The sequence below is a fragment of the Mercenaria mercenaria genome, chromosome 14, assembly GCF_021730395.1.
Source record: "Mercenaria mercenaria strain notata chromosome 14, MADL_Memer_1, whole genome shotgun sequence".
Classification (NCBI taxonomy): Eukaryota; Metazoa; Mollusca; class Bivalvia; order Venerida; family Veneridae; genus Mercenaria; species Mercenaria mercenaria.
This window is the reverse complement of record NC_069374.1, coordinates 44,134,521-44,158,845: the sequence shown is the minus strand read 5'-3', so window position 1 is coordinate 44,158,845 and position 24,325 is coordinate 44,134,521. Positions and strand designations below refer to the sequence as shown.

The window sequence follows — 24,325 nt, the reverse complement described above, 5'->3', positions numbered from 1 at the left end:
AAAAGTTGTCCCCCTTTAAAAATAAATATCATTTGTAAAAAAATAAAAATAAACAATTGCTGAAAATTATGTTCAACCTAGTTATGTGAAATTTCAGCACTGGGACATTATTGCAAATGCATCAAAACAAAGATTTAACAGTTCTTTGAAATGGTAAATGTTTAAAGGTGCTGAACTGTCCAAAAGTGTGACCCCTTATGAAGCCTTTTTCCAGAATTCAATGTATATATCAGTAAACTGACAGTTGTTGTGTAGAGTAATATACATGTTTTATACGCTGTTCAATTTTCATGTGAAACAACCTTTTTTTTCTATGATTTGGGGTTGTTTGAAAAAAAAATTGTAAAAATGTCAGACTAAGTCTTAAGTCTAACAGTTAAATGTACTGTTGCGGAAGCATTTCAGTAATGGTCTAAAAATGTAACATTATGTTGTAGAAGCAAATAAGCAATGTCTAACAGTAAAGGCAGCAATTCAGTTCAGGTTTAACAACTTTGACCAATTTAGAAATGGTCTACCAACATACAGGTAATGCAATATTGTAGGACCAGTTTTGTGAATATCTTACAATGTAATTTAATCCAACAGTTCATTACAGGTCCAACAAGGTAATGAATTGTTGTGGGAGCAGTTTAGTAATATTTTACACTAAATATAATGTTGAGGATGCAGATTTAAAGATTTCATAATAAGACATTAAGAGCAATATATAGAGGATATTTGTTTGTTTCAGTGTAAGACTGAAATATCTTACATGAGTGAACACCAGATGCAATATTTTCACGAGTGGCATAGTTACAAGTGAAAATGTAAGATAAGGTGTTCATGAGTGAAAGATATTTTCATCTTACATGAAAAACAAACAAATTTCATTTCATGTTTTGACTAAAAAATTAACCACATTGATAGTTTCTCACCAGTGAAAAATATGATTGACAGTTTTCACCAGATATATTTCACTCTAATATTTGGATAATTCACTGAAAAAACATGTAATCAACATGAATACATACATCATGAAAACATACATAACACCCATTACACACTTGCTTTTTAACAACAAATTTATTTCATTACATGATATATGACATAGATCTCAAAAACAAAAATGTTTGACGTATACAGATTGCATTTAATAAATTGATCAGAAACAAATACTTAACACGTTATGTACATATTAAACAAAATAATCATAATGCAACATGTACAATACCAATTATGACTTAAATATTTGGTACACAAATATCCAGTAAATTGCATGAAAAACATGTGCCTTTTTAACTTAAATGACAGGTTCCATTCTATCAGTGCAGAAATGTCCAACTAAAAGTTCATTAGTCTCTATACCCATATAATTCTACTAGTGTATGTTCTTTTTTTATAATTTATGCATGATCAAAGAAATTACTATTACCATATATACCCATGTATAATGCACAGTTTTTTTTACCCATGGGACCACCCCCTTAATCTGGGGTGTGCATTTTACATGTGTATGTATTATATATGGGTACCTACAGAATACCACATTTCTCTAGCACACTTATAAATGCATTATGTAATAAAGTAATTTTTCTTCATACATCATGGACACAGTAAATTAGTTTTCTAGAATACCAACACAGAACATAGGAATATGTATATATAATATCCTTTTAAAGTATTACTGACTATAATTTATCCTGTGAAAATATTAGTAGACAAAAATATGAGAGTACATTTTAGGCAATTAAGTGTACCTTTTGAACAATTAAGTGTACCTTTTAGCCAATTAAGTGTACCTTTTAGCCAATTTACTTAACATTCTCATGGCTCCATTATCTTCAATATTTCTTACGCTTGTTATTTTCATTTTGCTAAACACCCATTTTTAATGTGTTCCATTTATATAAAGTGATCAGTGATCAGTTTACCTAATTGGGAAATGGCATTTGTTTTTTTGTATTTCACTGCAGAAAATAATAAAATAACAGAACAGAAAATAAAATGTTTTTATGGCAATGTCAACGAACTAATTCTTCAATGATAAATAAATTACCTTTGTCAAGTGTCTTAAAACACTCATTTCAGTTACAAATATATCAGCTTTCATTTCACATGGAATCTGTTCTAGCCATGAACAAATTGAGTAACAAGCAATCTGGATAACTAGAAACAGCTAATGACATCCTAGAACAATGCTCACTACTAAAACAACTATAATATTCATGTTTTTGACTGATGACAGCATGCGGGGTTTTTTCTTAACCCTTAGCCAGCTAAATTTCTAAAATGGACTGGTCCATCATTCAATTTGGGCAATACATGTACCATTTATTATTCCAAGGGGTGTTTACTGAAAATTTACAGACTGAATAGCAAACAGTGCAGATCGTGATCAGCCTAAGGAATGATTCTGTTATGGAATGAGAAATTTGATGAGTACAAATGTGATGCAGATGATTAAAAATAAAATGACCATCCTCTGACAAAAATGAGAAGCAGCTTTAGTAAATGATTCATGGAAATTCTACAAAACATCGAGTCATTATCAGATATAAAAACTAATAGCAAAAAAATATGAATAGTTAAAACATTTCCAGTAAACTTCATGTTCACGCAAGTTTTCTCGTTAAGACTTTTCATGAAAATTCTATTTTATGAAAATTCTACTTTAAAGGGACTAACCCACACATTTATGGCGAAAAATAATTTCTCTCAAAAATCCATAAACAGTGAGTATACTGAAAGCAATAAGTGGTACAAACTTATTGATATAAGAATTTTGCAAGATACACATAACCAAAAATATTATGCAGAAGGTAGTAAAGTGTTGCAACGCTTTTAAAATAATGCAAAAAAGTTACATTCTTCTTGCATTTTTACCAAAATGTAACTTTATTTTCACCCAATTTATCATTTTTCAGTGTTTTATATACATGCTATGCCAAACATGATGGAAATGAACATGTTGAAAAATTTCACCCAAACTGTCAGTAACAGTGAGTATTTCAACAGTGACATAAATCACATGAAGCCTTTATACAATGCCAGCTTGTATTTCTACATTGTGCACCTTGATACAATAGGATTATTATAATAGAAGCTCTATCTGGGATGCTGTATTTGGCTCAGGTGAATTTTGCCAGATTTTATCTCACGAGGCGCGTGTTAATGTGATCTGACCTTGCAAAATCTACGAGAGCCGAATACAAATGCCAGATCTAGCTACTGTTATAATGAGCCTTGTATTACATACCTCTACCTTTTTTGGTTGTTTTGTTATCAAACAAAATCTTCAATGTTTTTTGATGTTAAAATAGAACTGAGTGAAGTTTCATAGAACTGTGTCAGATCATGTGTATTAAATGAAAGTAGTCTGGCAACATACAATACAAAAGGTACAATGCAGACTTTTTTTTCTGCCTGTCCATATTTACTTGTGAAATACAAGCCAAATTTTTGACAGAATTTATATAGGTATATAATAATAAGATATACCATAATTCACAAGTATAATTTAAGCTCAGCAGATTCTATTCTTATTAACAGCAATGACCTTGATCAAAAAGGCCTAACATATTTAAACCTTGCTTTTTCAATATAAATGCCTGCATGCCAACTAGATATTTATCGAAACTGTTAAAAGAGAGCTGACAGGGAATAAGGTATTGCTTTTAGTAAGTTGCAGCAATACATCAAGGGAATGCTGTCAAAACATCATGTTTTTGTTTATAGAAACATACAAGCAGTTTTGTGAATTTTTGTATAAACAAGAGCACCGCCTTGCAGGTGCAGATGCTCATCTGATTTTTTTGTCTCTGTATAATAGAAATATTGACCTACCCATGATTTTCCAAAAGGGGTCATAATTCTTGCAAAAAGCAATGCAGAGTTACGGTACTTGCTGTGCAGTGTCAGTTTTAATGGCAAATAACTGATCCAAGTTTAAAAGCAAAGTTTTGACCACAAAAGTGAAAAGGTGACCTAAACAAAGAATTTGACCAAGAAATCTGATATTTTCTAAGTCCAAAAGGGGCCATAATTCTTGCAAATGCAGGATGGTGTTATGTTTTTTTCTGTATAGTGTCAGCTTTTGATGGTGAACAAGTGTTGCAAGTTTTAAAGCAACAGCTTTGATAGTTTAGGAGAAAAGTTGACCTAAACATAAAACTTAACCAAGAAATCTGATATTTTCTAAGTCAAAAAGGGGCCATAATTCTTGCAAAAAGCAGGATGGAGTTATGTTTCTTGCGGTACAGAGTCAGCTAATGATGGTAAACAAGTGTTGCAAGTTTTAAAGCAATAGTTTGAATATTTTTGAAGAAAAGATGTCCTAAACATAAAACTTAACCAGGCAACGCCAACACCAATCAAGTGATTACAATAACTCATCTTTTTTTTTTTCAAAAAATCAGATGAGCTAAAAAAAAAAATGACAAGAGAATCTTTTCCAAAACTGAAAAATTCTGTGTCAGAAACTTGACCATTTTTTAAATTTTGAACTTGATATATTTATTTCATGTATTTCATTTCTGTCAACATGTCTAAACATGTAACAGTGAAGATCTTATACCAATAATCATCTTATTTTTCCACTATAATAAGAAATACCCATGAATATTTCCATTAAAACACAGAAAAGATTTGCTTCTACATGTTATTTGTCACCATATAGGTGCCAAGGAAGAGTACTAATATAATTGATCTACTAGTATACACATGACGTTTCAGAATTAAAATGATATAACAGAACGGTGTTACACTTAATTTGCATACAATGTATTGATTATGAGACCAGCAGAATAACTCAAAAGAAACCTACTCACACCTAACTTCTGCAGGACATGTCACTTGCCATATTTTAACATTGGTGAAACATGCTTACAAGTTGACAACAGGAAGACCTGCTTTATTTGGGAGCCATACATGTGCCACAAAATAGTTACTTCCCTAGTTCATCTATTTGTTTTCTTAAAAGACATATTAAAATCAAAATAATATATATAAGAACCATGTTTTAATATATTTCAACAATACAGATCAGTTATACGATGCATGTATAATTCACTCGAGCTACACACTCACGAAATTATTGGGCAAGTGTATAACCCCTTCATACTGTTTCGATATATCAAAACACCGTTCTGCTATAAACATAATTTCTTAAGTGATACTCATTGCAACATGCCATTATTAAATATACACTATGACTTCAACTCTCTATCAATGACTTGCTTGTATCCACAATGATTTGGTGATTTATACACATCTAGTTCTATCACAAAGGTTGTCTATGTACATACATCTAGGTCAGAAATTCACCCAACCTTGATCTGTGTTACTGGAATTACTGAAAACAGGAATACAAAATACTTCTGAATTATTCAATTATCATTTTGATTGTCATTACACCCTAAATATAAGAGCAAAGAAATACAAAACACTTTTGAATTACCAGATCACCAGTGTAATTACCTGATTGTCTTTACACACTAAATATAAGAGCAGAAAATACTGAAAACAGAATTACAAAACATATCTAAATTATTCCATTACAACTTTAAATTACACTTACTCCCTAAAATGAAAGAGGAAAATTCACATTCTTCCCATTAAAAATGACTGTTGAAGTATTTTCTTTTGTTTTGTTTTGGGTTTAAACGTTTTTCAACAGTATTTCAGTTATGTAACAGCAGGCAGTTAACCTACCCAATGTTCCTCGATTCTGTACCAGTACAAACCTGTTCTCCGCAAGTAATTGTCAACTTCCTCACTTGAATCAGAGGTGGAGGACGAATGATATCAGACACAATGTCTTTTATCAAACCGTCACGGAGAACATACGCCCCACCTGGGGATCGAACTCACGACCCCCAATCCGCTCCCCCTATTGTGAGCTAAGTGGTTGAAGTAAAAACCATATGAGCTGCACCTTGTAAAAACCAACATAGTGGCTTTGCGACCAGCATGGATCCAGACCAGCCTTCGCTAATAGTTTCTCTAATTCAAATAGGCTTTGAAAGTGAACATCATGGATCCTGACCAGACTGCGCGGATGCGCAGGCTGGTCTGGATCCATGCTGGTAGCAAAGCCACTATGTTGGTTCTCTCATGGCATGGCTCATATAATATTTGATCTATCAAATCAGTAACACTCTTTTTTTTGCGGAAGGCAGCTTCAGAAATATTAATACCACTGATGTACTCTATAAAAAAAGTTTCACTCAAACTGAAAACAATATTCTATGTGGATATACAACAACCAAACATATAAATAACATTGCTTATTTGAACTTACACATTGTCATGCAACTTAATAAACTGAACAGGTGTTAAGTTTCCTACTTAAATGCACAGAAAAAAATGGGTCTGTCGAAAACAAAACTTAACTTTACATTATACATAACTTTTATTTGACTGGAATGCAAGGTAGGTTCGGTTAGAATTTCAACTTGATTTCCAGAAATGAAGAGTAAATAATGAAAATGTGGTAGTTTTCATATTGCTTTCATTTTACAATTTTATAGGTTACACAGTACTAAATAGTTTCCTTATACATTGTTTATAAAATCAACAATTTTCATGGAGCTGCTACACATTGCTAGATCCATGTCAGAGTGCAAATCCTGACCTTGTTTTAAAGAACTATAATAGAACTGACATAAAATGAAGAGAAGACAGGGGTCGTCAAGCATCTTCCAAGACAGGGGTCAAGTATCTTCTAAGAGAGACTTCCCTGGTCACATTTGCTTACTGTAAAATCAGATAAAATTACACTGCTATGACCTTGTAGTAGTACTCATACATTTACAACTTTCTCTTTGATTTTTTCAAACAAAATGTGAAAATTACATCCAAGATAAAATTTACAAATTCTAGCTAATTTAGACTTCTGTGGGTATCCCAAGCGGAAATTTAGTGTTAAATAACCCGTCTACCATTATGCCGCTAGACCACATGGCTCTCGCAACTGTCAAGACTATAATCATGAAAACTCAGTAATATTCAATCCAATAAAAGCTGCATCTAGTTTTACTGATATTCCATACAAATTCTTCACTGTAAAACTTAACTTGCATTTTCCAGTAAGATACCTACCTCTCTAATATTCATCTGCCCAAGCTTTCTAATATAAGAAAAAAAGTCTTTTACTCTTACATATAACATGAGCATTTTTATCATGAAAGTTGTCTCCCTTGCTTCACAGTAAAATGCATGCACTGCTTTTAACACAGTGGTTTCAACTGCACACTAAAGTAGGTATTGCACTTAAAGGTATTTGCAAAGCAAAATCATAGTTGCTTATCATGGGTGTGGCTGGTGACAGGAAATACACAGGGCTTTGAAAATATAACAAGATTTTATGAATAAAATGCAATGTTTCAGTTTCACATTTAAAAGTTGATAAAAAAAAAAATAATCCAGGATTGAAAATCTGCATTAAGATAAACTGTCTTTTAATACCATGACTGTAAGTTAAAGATATCCAATGGCCACCTTTCACTAAACTATTTCATCTTCAGGTATTTACTTCAAATTTAGAAAATCTTCATTAAATGTATTTAATTTTACTAAAAATATAAATTTATTTGGTGTAGAGCAACATTCATAATTAAATGTCTTTCAGTAACAGCCAATTAGTTAAAAAAAAACTTCCAGTTTTTTAGTGGCTGTACACATTTATACTGTGTTTAGCTATATGTGAATAAAGTGTGTACTACATTTGTATTTTAAACCAAATGCATAGCATCGTTAATACATATAAACTTGTTAATTTTATATTAACATTAAACTATATATAGTAAATGTTCATGTTTTCAGATTTGAAATTTGGGTCTAATATACCTTTAACCAAACTCTTTCACTAACTAGAGTTTTTCTTTAAAAGAATGACAGATTCTCCGCTTCAGATCATTACACAGCAGGTCTCTATACAGTGAAATATCTAACTGTTGAAACTAGGTAAGTTGTGTGAATTCTGGACTGGGGCAGGCATGTGTAAAAAAGTATGGCTACAAAAATATTGGCTTGATTGGTATAACATTTTCTGGATAAAGCAGTGGTAAATGGCAAATACTGATGAGGGTAAATGTTTCTATGGTTGCTTGTTTCACAAATTGGGAAGTGATTGATAACATGGAGACTTATTTGCCTACCTGGTACTATTTCCCTACAACAGAAACATAAAATATATTAGCACAGGAACAAAGTCAAATCAACATGGCTTCCAGTCATTCCAGAATATTGTTAAGTCAATGTTATTCCGTTTTTAATCAAAGTGACTACAGCTGTCAGAACATGATCCCAGTACAAACTAGGGAAACAATATTCATAACCAAGATCGTAACTTACACTGGCAAATTACCGCCATCTTAATTGCTTCAATAAAATTTGAGCCACACCATGAGAAAACCAACATAGTACATTTGCGACCAACATGGATCCAGACCAGCCTTTGCATTGGCACAATCTGGTCAGGATCCATGCTGTTCGCTAACGGTTTTGCAATAGGCTTTGAAAGCGAAAAGCATGGATCCTGACCAGACTGCACATATACGCAGGCTGGTCTGGATCCATGCTGGTCGCAAATGCATTATGTTGGTTTTCTCATAGCACGGCTCATATCATTTTCAACTGAACCAAAACAATTTGCATAAGAAGAAGAATATGAATGTATCTTTGTCAACAAAATCTGGAATTACTGAAATGCCTGTTGAAAATAAACAGAAAGAGACAATTCTGAGCCAAACTAATGGATCTCTATTCAGCACAAGTTCAGAAATTATATATTACGTCTACCCACCCCCCAAGAAACTTTCATTAAATTCTTGTAAATCTTTTTTCATAAATTTCTTATTTTTAGTTTCGATTACATAAAATAAAATTCCATGGTTCTATATTTTAAAGATTTAATATGTATGAATTTTACTTGTTCATTAAAATTTAATTAAGTGTATTTACTCAATCAAAAAATACACAAAAATTACTCCCTCCCCAAAAATAATGATATCACAATAATCATTGAAATAATAACTGTAATGAAAAAGAACCTACTTATTTAGAAATCCATTAATTGGCTCAAACCTGTATCTTCCTGTATGCAACATCTTATATGTACAAATGAGCCGTGCCATGAGAAAACAACATTGTGGGTTTGCGACCAGCATGGATCCAGACCAGCCTGCACATCCGCGCAGTCTGGTCAGAATCCATGCTGTTCGCTTTCAAAGCCTATTGTAATTAGAGAAACCATTAGCAAACAGCATGGATGCTGACCAGACTGCGTGGATGCGCAGGCTGGTCTGGATCCATGCTGGTCGCAAAGCCACTATGTTGATTTTCTCATGGCGCGACTCAAATAATGTGTCGTGTATACCTTGCACTAGTAAATTCACCCCAGGGATCGGATGAGCCTCCCGCAGGCTTCACATTGTCTGTTGTACCAGTCAAAAGGTCAAAATTGGCATCAAATCCTTGAACCTTTTGACCCTGACTTGAGGAAGACTGTCCTTGCGTCTGAGAAGAACTATCAAAACCTAGGTCAAGTAATAGATCAACATTTGAACTGGTGTTTGACGACGAACTATTAGAACTTGTAAAAGGTGGATTGGACACAGTCTGTTGTTTTTGTTGAATATTATGAGATTCTGAACTACCTAGAGACATGCCGGCCCCACCTGAAGGGGGTAATTTTACACCCCCTGGAGGAGGAGGTAATAATCCTAAACCGCCTCCTGAAGCTTTTGGTCTTGCCTTCTTCGCTGATCCATTCTCTTCAGTATTCTTTTTTGTCTGTAAAAATAATACAGGTAATATAGTATACTGAACTGACAATACAATATTACATGTTTCCAAGGATTATCAAAATATAATGGTAGGATATACACTGGTAAAATTACTGTTGTAGTTAGTTTACTGTTGAAATTATACAATATATAAATAAAATTTGTTTCTGTAAACTAATTCAACAAAAACTAGAGCTGCTTTTGAGAAAAGCACATGTCTCCAACAACTGCCTAATCACCTGAATAGTAGTATATGAGTCAACCATGCACCAAGACCTCAACTGCCTTATCAGACTTTCAGTGCTTTGATTATCGAAAGCAAGAGCTGTCACAGGAGACAGCGCGCTTGACTATTTCGATGCTGGATAGTGAAACTTGGCACATCTGAGGAAGCTGGAGCTGTCACTGGAGTGTTTAATGACTCCAATGGTGGATGAAGATATTACACAATAGCTTGAGTCTGTGTCAAAAATATTAAGTTGTAAGAGAGATAAAGATAAAGTGTATCAAAACACTAAATAAGTATAATTCTAAGCAAAAAAGGGGCATAATTCATAAAAAATTGGTGCAAGAGTAATACACCTTGTGTCATATGATGTGAGTGATGATGTGGAACAACTACTTCAAGTCTGAATCAAATCCATTTAGTAATTACTAAGATATAGTGAAAATGCATCAAAATTAACCTTAAATTCTAAGTAAAAGGGGGCGTAATTGAAAAATTGGTGCCAGAGTTATGCGCCTTGTGACATATGATGTGGGTGATAAGGTGGATCAACTATTTTCAAGTTTAAATCAAATCCATTTAGTAATAACTGAGATAGAGTGGAAGTGCACCAAATTTTAACCTGAAATTCAACATAAAAGGGGAGATAATTCATCAAGTATTGGCACAAGAGTTATGGCTCTTCTGTCATATGATGTGAGTGATGATATTGAACAACTATTTTAAGTTTGATTCAAATCCATTTAGTAATAACTGAGATCGAGTGAAAGTGCAACAAAACTTTTAACCTGAAATTCTAAGTAAAAGTGGGGGATAATTCATTAAATATTGGTAACAGAGTTATGGACCTTGTGTCATATGATGTGGGAGATGATGTGGAACAACTACTTTGAGTTTGAATCAAATCCATTTAATAATAATTAAGATAGAGTGAAAGTGCATCAAAACTTTAACCTGAAATTCTATGTAAAAATGGGGGATAATTCATGAAATATTGGTGTAAGAGTTATGGCCCTTGTGCCATATGATGTGGGTGATAATGGGCAATAACTGTTTTAAGTTTGAAACAAATCCATCAAGTAATTTCAGAGATAAGGTGAAAAAAAAAAAGAAAGTGTAAAAAAACTTTAACCAAGGTGGGGACGCAGAAGGATGCCAACGCCGGGTTGAGTAGGATAGCTATCCATTTCCTTCGTATAGTCAAGCTAACAAGTTTCCGAAGTGCCTGGGCCAATTTGGCTAGTTATTCAACTTGGCCAAGGACTTATTGGGAAACACATTTTGTTCAAGTCTGGTGAATATCGGGTGAGAAATGTTCGACTTTGAGTGCGGACAAGCTCTGTGAGAGACAGACAGACACACACACAGAAGTAGATCAATATGTCTCCCACATCAATATGTGGTAGGAGACATAATAAATTTCAATGCATTTTTGCAAGTATATAATTTCCAGAACAAAAACAGTACTATTTTCAAGAAGAAATATTTTATAAGAAGTTAGGTTTTGAAATGTTCATAAATGTTTTTACTGGTACATTTATTTACATAATGTATCAACCTTTCTTCCCAAAAAGTTCAATAATGAAAAAAATGCATCACATCCCATGAAATTAAGGTCGAAGAAAATATGTGACATAACAAAACTAGAGCTATCACTAAAGGTGATGAATGTACCCCCCCGCATGCACTGACACAGTACATTGCAATTTGACACACACAAGACTGCATAATTAGTGGACTGTATATATATAGACTGTATGTATACAGTATAATAACAAAAAACAAAGTCCCATAACTATGCAGAATATTTATCGAAAAGAATGTAACATGCACCATGCACAACTAGGGTTGGTACTGATCACTTGTGTGAAGTTTCATTAAATTGTGTGCAAGGGTTTGGTAAATTAGGCACGCACAAGATTGCATATGCAGACTGTATGTACATAGTATGTTAACAAGAAACAAAGTCCCATAACTGTGCAATTTTTGTCACTGAAAGAACCTAACATGCCCCATGCACAACTACTGTTGTTACTGATCACTTGTGTGAAGTTTCATTAAATTGTGTCAAGGAGATGAGGAGAGATGGTGCGCACAAGATTGTGTCTATGTATATAGTATAGTAACAAAAAAACAAAGTCCCATAACTCTGCAAAAATTTTTTCTAAAAGAACCTAACATGCCCCATGCACAACTACTGTTGGTACTGATCACTTTGTGAAGTTTCATTAAATTGTGTCAAGGGGATGAGGAAGATGGTGCACACAAGTTTGTGTCTATGTATATAGTATAGTAACAAAAAAACAAAGTCCCATAACTCTGCAAATTTTTTTTCTAAAAAAACCTAACATGCCCCATGCACAACTACTGTTGGTACTGATCACTTTGTGAAGTTTCATTAAATTGTGTCAAGGGGATGAGGAGAGATGATGCGCACAAGATTGTGTCTATGTATATAGTATAGTAACAAAAAAACAAAGTCCCATAACTCTGCAAATTTTTTTTCTAAAAGAACCTTACATGCCCCATGCACAACTACTGTTGGTACTGATCATTTGTGTGAAGTTTCATTAAATTGTGTCAAGGGGATGAGGAGAGATGGTGCGCACAAGATTGTGTCTATGTATATAGTATAGTAACAAAAAAAACAAAGTCCCATAACTCTGCAAATTTTTTTTCTAAAAGAACCTAACATGCCCCATGCACAACTACTGTTGGTACTGATCACTTGTGTGAAGTTTCATTAAATTCTGTCAAGGGGATAAGGAGAGATGGTGCGCACAAGATTGCGTCTACGGACAGACGGACAGACAGACAGACGGACAGACAGACAGACAGACAACCTGAAACCAGTACACCCCCCCTTACAATTTTGTTGTCGGGGGGTACAAAAAGCAGTTTTTTCAACAAGTGCTCAGTCTGGATATGGGTAAAAACTTATTCCTTGCTAATGATAATTTAATACATGTAGATTTTTTAAACATGACAATTATATCCATTCTTAACTTTATTTTAGATTTGAAACTTTAGAACAGGAAACCACATGTTACCAGTAAAAGATTCTGATCATACTTTGACTAGCAATAATCTAAAATTGTTTTAAGTTGAAAAAATCACCAAACTGAAAACATTTTGTCTTGTTAAATAACTGAATTACAAGCTTGGTGATATTTCGATGATAAACATATACGATAAGAGGGAAACCAACTTATATTTTAGGCACACAACTTATATTTAGGCACAAAGTTGTCTGCCAAAAATATTTTTTCAATATTTACATATAATGTTGTTTTTTCCAAAAAAGATTCATATTTTGTTGACATGTAAAATCCTAGTACATTAAGAACAATATTTTAGTCTATACCTTGCCAAAACAATACAATTTCAGCATGTATAAAGTAATGTGCAATTCAACTGAAGGTCCATGCTTACAACTTACTAAAGACAGTCTCTGCGTATTACAGAACATTTTCTTAAGATTACCTCCTTATATTAGGGAATAAATAAATTTAGGGGAAAATATAGCTATTTTAAAAATTGTAAGCTACCTACAGGTTCAAGTATCTGCTATTAGAAAACTAAATACTTACGGAGATGTTTATTCTGATAGTTTGTCCCTCTTTAAAGCCTAGATCTAATTTTGGTCCCTTTTGCAATTCTTCTCCTGCTTTTTCAGCATCTTTTTCTTGTTTTAAATGTCTGCAATACAATGAGACAATAATTTTTGTTTTTACAAGACACATGTTTACTCTCCAGCTTTTGATGGTGGAGGAAGATCCCAGATTGTGGGTATTATTTCAAATGTCAAAGTGCATCTGGATGGAACCACCAACCTTCCATAAGCCAACTAGATGACTTCTTCACATGAAAAATTTCTACACTTCCAATAAGGTTTTAAACCCTCAACAGCAAGGGGCAAATCATTCAAAGTCAGTGGCCTTAACCCTTAGCCTGCTAAATTTCTAAAATGGACTTGTCCATCATTCAATTTGGGTAGTACCACTTATCATTCAAATGAGACTCAGTCTCCACTAAATATTTATTGACTGAATAGCAAACAGTGCAGACCATGATCAGCCTGCATGAATGTGCATGCTGATCTTGGTCTGCACTGGTCACAGAGGCAGATTCACTTGCTGCCAGCAGGTTAAGGGTTAATCACTTGAAAACACTAGAGCGTCTCCTTATCTAACACTATCCAACAAAGTCAGGTATGATTGAAAACACCTGGAGGCATGGTCTATATTGGTGAATGTTGGCCACTACTATACACACATAAAAGAAAATTTAGTCATAAGCAAAGCAAAAGAAGTCTTACTTAAAGTGGTCCTGTAGTGCAACATTCAGATCAAATGAGTCCCCTCTATCCTCAAAACCAATACCAATAAATGCAGATCTTCCTGAAATTATTAATTTTAAAGAAGACAGATAAACATTAGTACTTTAAATGCAGACTTCAGTTTTATATTTCTAGCTAGGTCCAGATGCTTCAAACTTCAAAACAAAAATAATATAACAGACACTAAAACAGTAAAATGGTGACAGAAACATTTTTATAATAATGAGAAGATAATAAAGTACTATTTATTTTTTAACTTGTCCCGGCAAGCTGACGGATTCAGTATGTAATACTACAGCTGCTTTTGAGAAAAGCGCATGTCTCCCACAACTGCCTAATCATCAAGATTGGCATTTCTTCTCCATTGTGTATCTGAGTCAACCATGCACCAAGATCTTCATCACTGGCATCAGTATTTTTGGTATTCAAGGGCCATAATTTTGAAGTGCCTGGGTTGATTTGGCTAGTTATCAAACTTGGCTGAGGACTTACTGACAAACACATTTTGTTCAAGTTTGGTGAAGATCAGATAAGAAATGTTTGACTTAGAGTTTGGACAAGATTTGTGACAGACAGACACACATACAGGAGTAAATCAATATGTCTCCCACAACAGTAGTGTGGGAGACATAATTCTACCAAAATATCAATATATGAAAAATAAACAATAAACATGTTTGTGTGTATAAACAGCGCTGTAAGCTACACAGCATAATAAACATGTTTGTGTGTATAAACAGTACTTTAAGCTACACAACATAATACAAAATTTATAATAAATATTTGTGAGTTTATACAGCAGTGAGTATAATGCAGTACTGCGAGACACACAGCACAATAAACACGTTTTTTTGTGTACTATAAAGTACTGCAAGCTACACAGCTTAATAAACATGTCTGTGAGTACAATACAATACTGTGAGTTACACAGCATAATTAACATGTTTGTTTGTACAAACAATACTGTATGCACAGCATAATTAATATGTTTGTACAGTGCCCTGTGGTTCACAGCATAATAAACATATCTGTTTGTTTTAAAAGCAACACAGACTTTATCTACAACTGAAATGAGGTGGAGTCAGAGGCATGGTACCTTTTCGTGAGCCTTAATATACAGGTAAACAGCTACATGTATAAAATATTACATACCATTATCATCCATGATTCTAAGAACAAAATATCGACTTGAATCGGTTACAGATTCTACTGCTATTCCTGGATACTGTTCCACAGGACATCGTGCAAAAAGTTCTCCTGTAAATAGTTAGTACAGACTGATAATGTATAAATCTTACTGCAAGATTAAGCTTCCTTTTGTATGGTTTTCGTATCAGGACCACTGCTTAAGTAAACCTTTAGCGGCTTATAATAGCCTGCTGGCGGCAAGCGGTTTTGCCTTTGCAACCAGTGCAGACCAAGATCAGCCTGCACATTTTTTAAATCATAGTCTGTACTGTTCACTATTCAGTCAACAAATTTTCAGTGAACACCCCTTTGAATAAGAAGTGGTACTGCTGAAATTGAATAATGCAGCAGTCCATTTTAGAAATTAAGCAGGGTAAAGGTTAAATGATTCCTCTTACAAAAAAAGAAGAAGAAAAAACATCGAAAAATGGCATTAATTTAAATGACTATAAATTAATTATAAGAATGGAGGACACTTAAGGCTATCAGAAACACTTGTATCATTTTCCAATTTAGACTTCAGATAAGTGCCTGTTGTAGTTAGCCTAATTATCTACATACATGTGCTTCTAATCTAACATGAAGGATCGAATGATTCAACAACCCCTTTATTTAACTCTGCTTTTTTCTGTGTCCTTTTCTTTCTCAAGATCGCAGACTTTTCTCTGACAAATCTGGCTCCATCTCTGTTTTATGTGGAAAGTTTTCTTAAAGAAAATGGTTTAGAAACTCTTGTTAAATACTTCACATTACTATAACACAGTTCAAAACAACATTTGAGCCATGTCATGAGAAAACCAACATAGTGGTTTTGCGACCAGCATGGATCCAGACCAGCCTGCGCATCCGCGCAGTCTGACCAGGATCCATGCTGTTCGCTAACAGTTTCACCAATTCCAGTTGGCTTTAAAAGCGAACAGCATGGATCCTGACCAGACTGTGTGGATGCGCAGGCTGGTCTGGATCCATGCTGGTCGCAAAACCACTATGTTGGTTTTCTCATGGAACGGCTCATTTATAAAAAACAATTCCTTTTAATGGTAAAATTAATTGGAATTTTATTCATTTGTGGGTCCTAATACTGGGGACTGACATAGCCTAAGAGTATGATTTTCATCTCTTTGTTGAAAAAGCTTCTATGATTTTAGGTCTATGCTTATTTTAGAAGAGTCACCTGAATTTTTGTCTTCTAGTTTGATGGACAGATCTCTACCCTTAGCAACTATACGTAACCTCCCTGTCCAGTCTGGCTGATCCAACTTCCAATCTGAAGCTCTGAAAATAATAAACAAGAATGATACCAATATGGTAGACAATTTGCTCCTAGCAGAATCCCATTATAAAGTCAAACAAGGGACATTGATATATACTGTACAATTTAACTGACCTGTCAAAACATGTTCCCGGCTTTCATGTTAATCCTATATAGGCTCGAACAGAATATAATGAAAGCTAGGTCCATTTTTTGACAGGTCAAATAAATTGGACAATACACTGCGAAAAATATGTGCATATACGGGAGTATACGGTCCCGTATATGTCTAATATACGAATATCATATAAAAGGTATCTTTCCTGAAAGTATGATCAAAACCTACGCCTTAAACATACTTTTGGACCTTGACAATCCCTAACTTTGAATACTGACATAAACTGTTGAAACGTATTTATGCTAAGTATGAATGAACGGATCCATGTAAGAAAAACATAAATGTCCAATTAAAGAATACAGGATTGTGAAAAATGTTTCCGTATACGCCCGTATATTAGGAGTATACGGAATGCGTACACTCCCCTATACGGAACCATTTTCCGAAGTGATAACTCCAAGCAAAACTGTGCATGTCTATTTTGATGCTGATGATGTTTACCAATTTTCAGTTGAACTGTAGAGGATTTAAATGAGGGTTAAGTTCACAATGTACCTGCAAAATTTCCAAGTTCAAAAAAGAGCTGTAACTTCAGAAAAAATCAAACATGAAAATCCTAAAGACAAGCACATGTAAACTTCACACAGACATCCCAAAAATATGGGCATGTCCAATCCATGCTGATAATGTAATTTGCTCAAGAAGCTTGCGAGTTAGATGCTGGAACACTGCTCTGATATTGAAAAACAGACATTTTAAGAAATATCATGAGACTAAAATAAAAACTGTACTGAATAACTACAGGGACAATTCAACTGATTTTTTTTCTATACCATAAATTACCATTTAGTTTCACTTAATTCCATATTATGGCATGTTTGTTTCAACTTACAACGAATTATTAGATAATATATTAAATTGAATCAAGTTACAAATGTATCCATCATTTTATTTACTGGTAAACCGACTTCCATATACATAATTATTTGGCATCACAATGTGCAAATAGGTTTGTTTATAACCTTAATTAAATTTAATGGGATGAAGTAAAACCATTAAAATTCCAATATTGTGTAAAATCAATCCAAGGATTTCAGCATATGTCTATTCTTTGTTCCAACATGCCTTATTTCAACTGACACAGAAATAAATTGAATTGTTTTGTTTCAACATGCATTAAATTATTAATAAGCTGTTTCTCATAATTGCTTTTTCAGCACTTTGGCTGCCCATTATATTATAAGATCTAGGATAATACCATTTTACACACAGTCCATAAAAATTCACAATGTCCATACATTTTGAGACATCAGTCACATCTGGTCTGCAGACCTGTGGATACCTTTACATTTTACACATTTTTTTTTCACATTTACTTCTAATTGAAGATAAGTCACTTCCACAAAACATGCAGACTGGGTGTAATTGGTCGTATACATCATGCAGAATATATTAAATTTAAAAATAGAATTTTAGGAATTCCAAAATTGTTTTCTGAAGAGATTGACTCATTCGTCGGGTGAGTATTATTGCGAAGAAGTGTCTAGGCATATGGATCCGTACCTCTAGAATCTGATTCCAGAGGTACAGATTTGTACCTCTAGACAAGCCTGTCAGCGGTTTTCTAGGGGTAAGGACCTCCTTTTTCTAGAGATATAGGGTTATTTACATAAATCTTAAATTGTGTTGAAAATGAAGTAACAAGTAAGACTTAACCAGTGTTCACTTAAAACTTGAATCTAAATGGTTTACAGATACCAGCGTTCACTCGATTGTTTACCTTCTTTTTTCAAAACCTAAGTAACCGAGGAACTCCAAATGAATACACTGTTCCATGCCAGTTATAAACAGTTGATAACTGTTACAGTGCTCCAGCTAGCTATTTACAGCAGGGCGCATCGCCCGTTCCGAAATTCATTCCGCCCTGTTGCCCCGCCAGGCACCCTGCCCGTTTTACAACCATTCATTTCTTCTTTTTTTTAGCCAAACTTCCCTTTTTTGCCTCAGTGATTATAATACACTGCTTTATTGCCCCCTTTTTATCGAGTGATACACGCCGGGGGGCATTGACATAATTAGCAAACAATTAAACAATTACCTGCTGTAATCGTGCCCGAGGCAGACCATGATATTTTAGACTGCTCCACTAGCATTAAAGTCATTGAACCTTAGTGTTAAAACTGTTTGCAAACCAGTCTGAAATCATTATCATTTCGCGCCACCTGTCAAAGTGTACTTTCGTTTTCGGTAATATAGTCGTAAATACCCCTTTATACACAACTGAAACTTAAGTCCAGACAACAGACATTTATATGTAATTTAAAAAAAAAAATCGATCACAATCAAATTTAAATAGGAAAATATTTTGATTTTATCGTTTTACAAGTTTTTGAAATCGAAAGTAAGTTGTCGTCTGCTTTGTGAAATTGCCGATTTTTCATGAAGATTTCTTTGAAATTAGTTTACTAAGATGTAATGACAGGGTACACTTTAATGTCAGATACTGTGAAATGCTGTTAAACTGTCTTTGCATCATAATATTTTTTCAAAAATATTGTTTAACCTGGACATTCGACGACTTTTAGAAAAAAGTGTAACCATATCCGGATATAAAATTTTGGATACCCGGAATATGTCTATTACAAGTGCTAAACTTGCTTTTAGACTGTTGTAAGTTAAAAACTTTGCCCGATTTCATTTATTTAAGTGGAAGTTTAAACTTTATTTTCTGTATATAATATGTTACAGGTATAAATTTATAAATATCAAGTAGCCTACATGGAGAAGATGTGTACTGAAATTGTAACAAGTAAAATAGGCCTAAACACATAGATATTGTTATTCAGTATGCAATTACAAAGAAATGTTACAAGTTGAAAATCAATGCCAAGTAAAATACAAACAGCAGAATTTTTAGTTAATAAATAGGTGCATTAGAGATGACAGACATAGCCTATTAAAAGACCATACCTAAAGTGTGCCAAAAAACATGCCTAAATTATGCCAAATTCCATGCCTAAAGTATGTTAAAATGCACTGTATGCATGGACCAGTTATATATTTTTCCCGGAGGAGCACGGTCCCGGACCGACCACCACCCCAGAAGTGCCCTTTTCAGTGCCAGCACCCTGCCCTTTTTTAATCCTAGCTGGAGCACTGTAACAGATTAATGAGTGAACCTAACCCTTGAATGACTTATATTTAAAATTCAGCAGAAAAAAGGCATAATAATATGCACCTATTTATTTTGTAATTTGGCAAGATATAATGATAATCGACAAGGAACTGACTGTTTAATAATCTATTAACCAAAATTAAGTAAAAGAAACTGTTTGTGAAAACGCCTCTTGTATTTCGTAACAGCTACTACACGGCTACTAAACGCTAGCGCCACCACCAAATTGTGGTGATAAGGAAAAGAGCTATCGACATATCCGTGGTGCAGCTATCGCCCGTTTCTACTTGTAAACACATGAGTAAAGTTTATATTTTATCTTATATTTTCATTGATAGAACTTTTTTCGAAAATCGGAGAATGTAGTTCTGTGTAACAACACTTTTACTACAAGTTGGCTATAATTTCATTAATATATTATGCAAATTGTAGTGCCAGGAGCTTTTCTCCCGAATTTGACAGTGGCATATTTTCATATCTGCCAGTATTCGAACACCATTCCGATGAATAGACACACTGTAAGAACATACCTGCGCATGCAAATGGTGTAGAAATGAATTATACATATTCCCATACACCAAACAATTATGAAAGACACAGTAAAAAGTTAAAACACAACTATTTTTGAAAGTGGTGGCGCTATACAGTAGTGGTGGCGCTGTTGTATATGATTAATGGCTGATATATTCATTTTTAATTTACGAAAATGTCTGCCTGCAAGCCACAGAAATTTCTACAATAATCGATGTTATCAACCTATTCATAATTTTAACATGTCCAAAACATGCGGAATGATATTTATTTCACTTGGGTATTGATTACATTTTACTCGGACTTTATCATAGACTCCCTGTGTAAAATCTCAAACTTTTAACTGAAATATATACTACACCCAAATTACGTTACTCAACAAAATACATATTTAGTAACCTCTACATGATAGTAAAATAATCTAAATGTATATGGATTCAGATTGTACATCTAAGCTCTATTGATTAATCGTATTTAATCGATTGGAATTAAAAATGTACTGTACTCACTTTTCAGAAAGAACTGTGAAAGTAAGGTTTTTTGTTTACAATGGCATGCAAACGACGTATAAAAACAAAGGGGAGTAACTTTCAGAATCTTAATATAACAAATGAATTCTACACTATCTTCAAATTATTTCCTGGACACAAATCTGTTTGAAATAAAAGTATTGGAAAAGTACTGCTACTATTTTTCTTGACCTGAATTTAAAGTACACTTACGTTTGTATTGAAGTAAAATATTTAAAAGTTAGAAATAATTCTACATTAACATTAAACAAAGGAAAATATTAACTTTGACTAAAAGAGTCCCAAGGGTCTGTGAGTATTTTGTTCTTTTTTTTTCTTGGATAGAGAATGTTTCATAAAGGTAAGTAAACTATGATCGTGTTTTTCTTTCTTAAATAACATAATTCCTTGCAGGAAAATTATCTATTAGAGAATGTTGGTGTTTGTTTTGTTCCAGATGCGTCAGCAGTTCGTATTATTGAATGCCGTAACAGCGCCACCACTACTGTATAGCGCCATCACTAGAGTTATAGCACCACCACTTTTAAAAATTCTGGTATATTTCTTCTAACCCGAGATTCTATTATTCATGGTGTGTGCGTATATAATTATTTATCATTTCTACACCATTTGCATGCGCAGGTATGTTCTTACAGTGTGTCTATTCATCGGAATGGTGTTCGAATACTGACCAATATGAAAATGTGTCACTGTCAGATTCGGGAGAAAAGCTCCTGACACCACAATTTACATATTATTTTAATGAAATCAGAGCCAACCTGTAGTAAAAATGTTGTTACACGGAACTACATTCTCCGCTTTTCCAAAAAAGTTCTATCAATGAAAATATAAGATAAAACATAAATTTTACTCACGTGTTTACAAGTAGAAACGGGCGATAACTGCACCACAGAAATATCGATAGCTCTTTTCCTTATCACCACAATTTGATGGTGGCACTAGCGTTTAGTAGCCGTGTACTAAATGTGTGGAAAACATAAATTCCCTAAGGGTTAATTATCATTAAAAATAGTTTTTTCACAACATATAACATTATTTTGATTAATCTTTAGATCTTTTTTTCTGCCAGTTCGAATCCTCGTGATTTATTTTGTGTTCCTTGGTTATTTACGTTTCGAAAGACTGGGTGAACGTTGTTGTCTGTGAACCATTTAGATCCAAGTTTAAGGAGAATACTGATGAAGTCTTAATTTAATTTTCAACAAAATTTGAAATGTAAATGACCCTTAATCTCTAGAAAAACAGAGGTCTGTAGTTCATGTAGTTCATGTAGAGTAGAAGCCCGGAACATCATTAGATGTTAAGCGTTGTCGCTTCTTAGGCCCATTTGTATTTGTTTTCCCAATTTGGTACTAAATTATTTTAATTTTGGTTATTATGAGTTCTCTTTATATTTATTCTATTCCATTTAATTGTCATAATATTGGTATGTACATTCTGACATATATTATATTACTACTATTTACAGTTAAAATTCCTTATAAAGGTGTGTTCTTAAAAAGATAAAAAAATCACAGTTATTTAGCACAGTCTATACAATATATACTTGTGTATGTACTATCAATTGCGTGTTCTGTACCCCAAGAAAAACCCTAACAGGCTTGTCTAGAGGTAAGGGGGAGACAGAATCAGATTCTAGAGGTACAGATCTGTACACCTAAGACAATTCCTATTCCAAAAAGAATATTTACCAGAAAGGCTAATGACTGAAAATTTCGATGTCAGTATTTCTCTCATTTTGGTATTTTTGGTCCGATTTCTTCAATATTTTTGCAAGAAATCATACCCTAAAATAATCCTTGAGACCTGATAAAGTAAGTCATTTCGAGTAAGGCTACCAGACCCAAAAAAAGTGAAACTCTACCTACTACCTACCTTTTGTCTTCTGGAGACACTCCATAGCCCTTTAGCTAAAATAAGCCCCCAGGGCTATCGTTTGGCAATATCGGCCCCATTCCCAGTTTAAAATGGTATGTTTTTTCCCCCAAATTTCAAAAAAATTCCCCCCTCAAGTCCAAGAACATCAGTGCTAAGCGCTTTGCGGTTGATTTGTTGGCCTTAAAATTTTATTGTTTCCGAAAATTCAGTGGCTCAGAAAAAAAAATACAAAAGTGTGATGTCTGAATTAGGTTGTTTATATTTGGCAGAATTCATACAGCAGAGTTTATAATTAACAGAATTCAGGTTTGGGTCAGTAAAGTTGAAAAGAATGTTTATATTTGTTTGCATTTCTTTTTGCGTTTGAAATTCCCCCTCAAAAGACTTTTTTTGAAAAATCATGCGAAATTCCCCCCTTGCATGGACCCTGGCCCCAGTCCCAAAAAGCAAACGAGAGCCCTGCCCCCCTTGAAATACGTCGTAAAAACTGTTCTCCGCCTCCGGTCTAGTCTAAACCTAATATACTTGAGAAACATCATATCGTCATTATTGCATGTTTAGATAATGCATTGAACATGGAACTAAGGCATCACCTATCAAAAAAATTAATGTCTATCACAAGGGATAGGCCTAATTTTCAGTGCGAGTTTCAGTGGAACCCGCCCCTTCCGTTCATTGGCTAGTCTTGATCATTGTATGCTATTGTAGTAATTATTTCCAAGAAAGATCAAACTTCCTGTATATGTCATACCTATAACCTCTGTTAGAAGGTCTTGGGGGTATTCTGAAGACGTGGACTGTAGGTTTAACACACAAAACACTTTCGTAGTCGACTCCTGCCATCTTGTCAAATTTCACGATGATAAGAGTGGGCTCCCTTTGGTCAGGATAAAGTATGTGTCGATTATTATTGCCGTACTGTATTGTGGGTGATCAACCTCCGCGCAGGATTATTGTCAAACAAAATCATTATAATAAGTTATACGCGTCATATTGCTCACACACTTGACCAGCGAGGCAACATGCTTTTTGTTGTTGATGTTGTTGTTGTTGTTTTTTTTAAGGAAGACTGTAAACATCCATGCTCGATGTTATTCTCTCTAATTCAAAAAAGCACTTTCATAAGAACTTTAAATTTTGGAAGTGGCTATTCCTACGGTCCCGTAAGAATAGCCTCACAGGCTATTGATTTATGATTTACCTTGATGTTGATAGCCGTCTTCTGAGTTGAAACTCGTGTTGGCCCAATTTAAATCATACATTCACAATAAAAATTTATATTACACATGTACGCACACATTAAGGCTGGTGAAATATTTTC

General features: G+C 33.9%; 1 protein-coding gene across 4 annotated transcripts; it reads right to left on the bottom strand.

Moving 5' to 3' along the window:
* Nucleotides 1-1,046: 1,046 nt before the first annotated feature.
* LOC123527429 (adaptin ear-binding coat-associated protein 1-like) lies at nucleotides 1,047-23,901 on the bottom strand. Of its 4 annotated transcripts, none has more exons than XM_045306873.2 (9): nucleotides 23,756-23,901; nucleotides 16,695-16,795; nucleotides 15,485-15,589; nucleotides 14,312-14,393; nucleotides 13,584-13,692; nucleotides 9,359-9,774; nucleotides 7,081-7,108; nucleotides 1,782-5,332; nucleotides 1,047-1,739 (listed from the first exon to the last, which is right to left on the bottom strand). In XM_045306873.2, the coding sequence occupies exons 1-8, from the start codon at nucleotides 23,845-23,847 to the stop codon at nucleotides 5,330-5,332; spliced, it is 936 nt and encodes a 311-aa protein (XP_045162808.2). In that variant the 5' UTR covers nucleotides 23,848-23,901; the 3' UTR covers nucleotides 1,047-1,739; nucleotides 1,782-5,329. The 4 variants fall into 4 exon arrangements, with proteins under 4 accessions (XP_045162808.2, XP_045162809.2, XP_053379337.1 ...); XM_045306874.2 differs by lacking the exon at nucleotides 7,081-7,108 and adding an exon at nucleotides 8,139-8,152 and having other exon boundaries at nucleotides 9,639-9,774; XM_053523362.1 differs by lacking the exon at nucleotides 7,081-7,108.
* Between the last annotated feature and the right edge of the window lie 424 nt (nucleotides 23,902-24,325).

Bases quoted from the DNA above. Each gene is read 5' to 3' on its own strand.
- LOC123527429 (XM_045306872.2), bottom strand. From the start codon at position 23,847: ATGGCAGGAGTCGACTACGAAAGTGTTTTGTGTGTTAAACCTACAGTC. The intron at 16,796-23,755 runs GTATGACATATA...TATTATTTTCAG, and splicing joins CCTTCTAACAGAGGTTATAG to AGCTTCAGATTGGAAGTTGG. The intron at 13,693-14,311 runs GTAAGACTTCTT...ATTGTATTGCAG, and splicing joins GCACTACAGGACCACTTTAA to ACATTTAAAACAAGAAAAAG.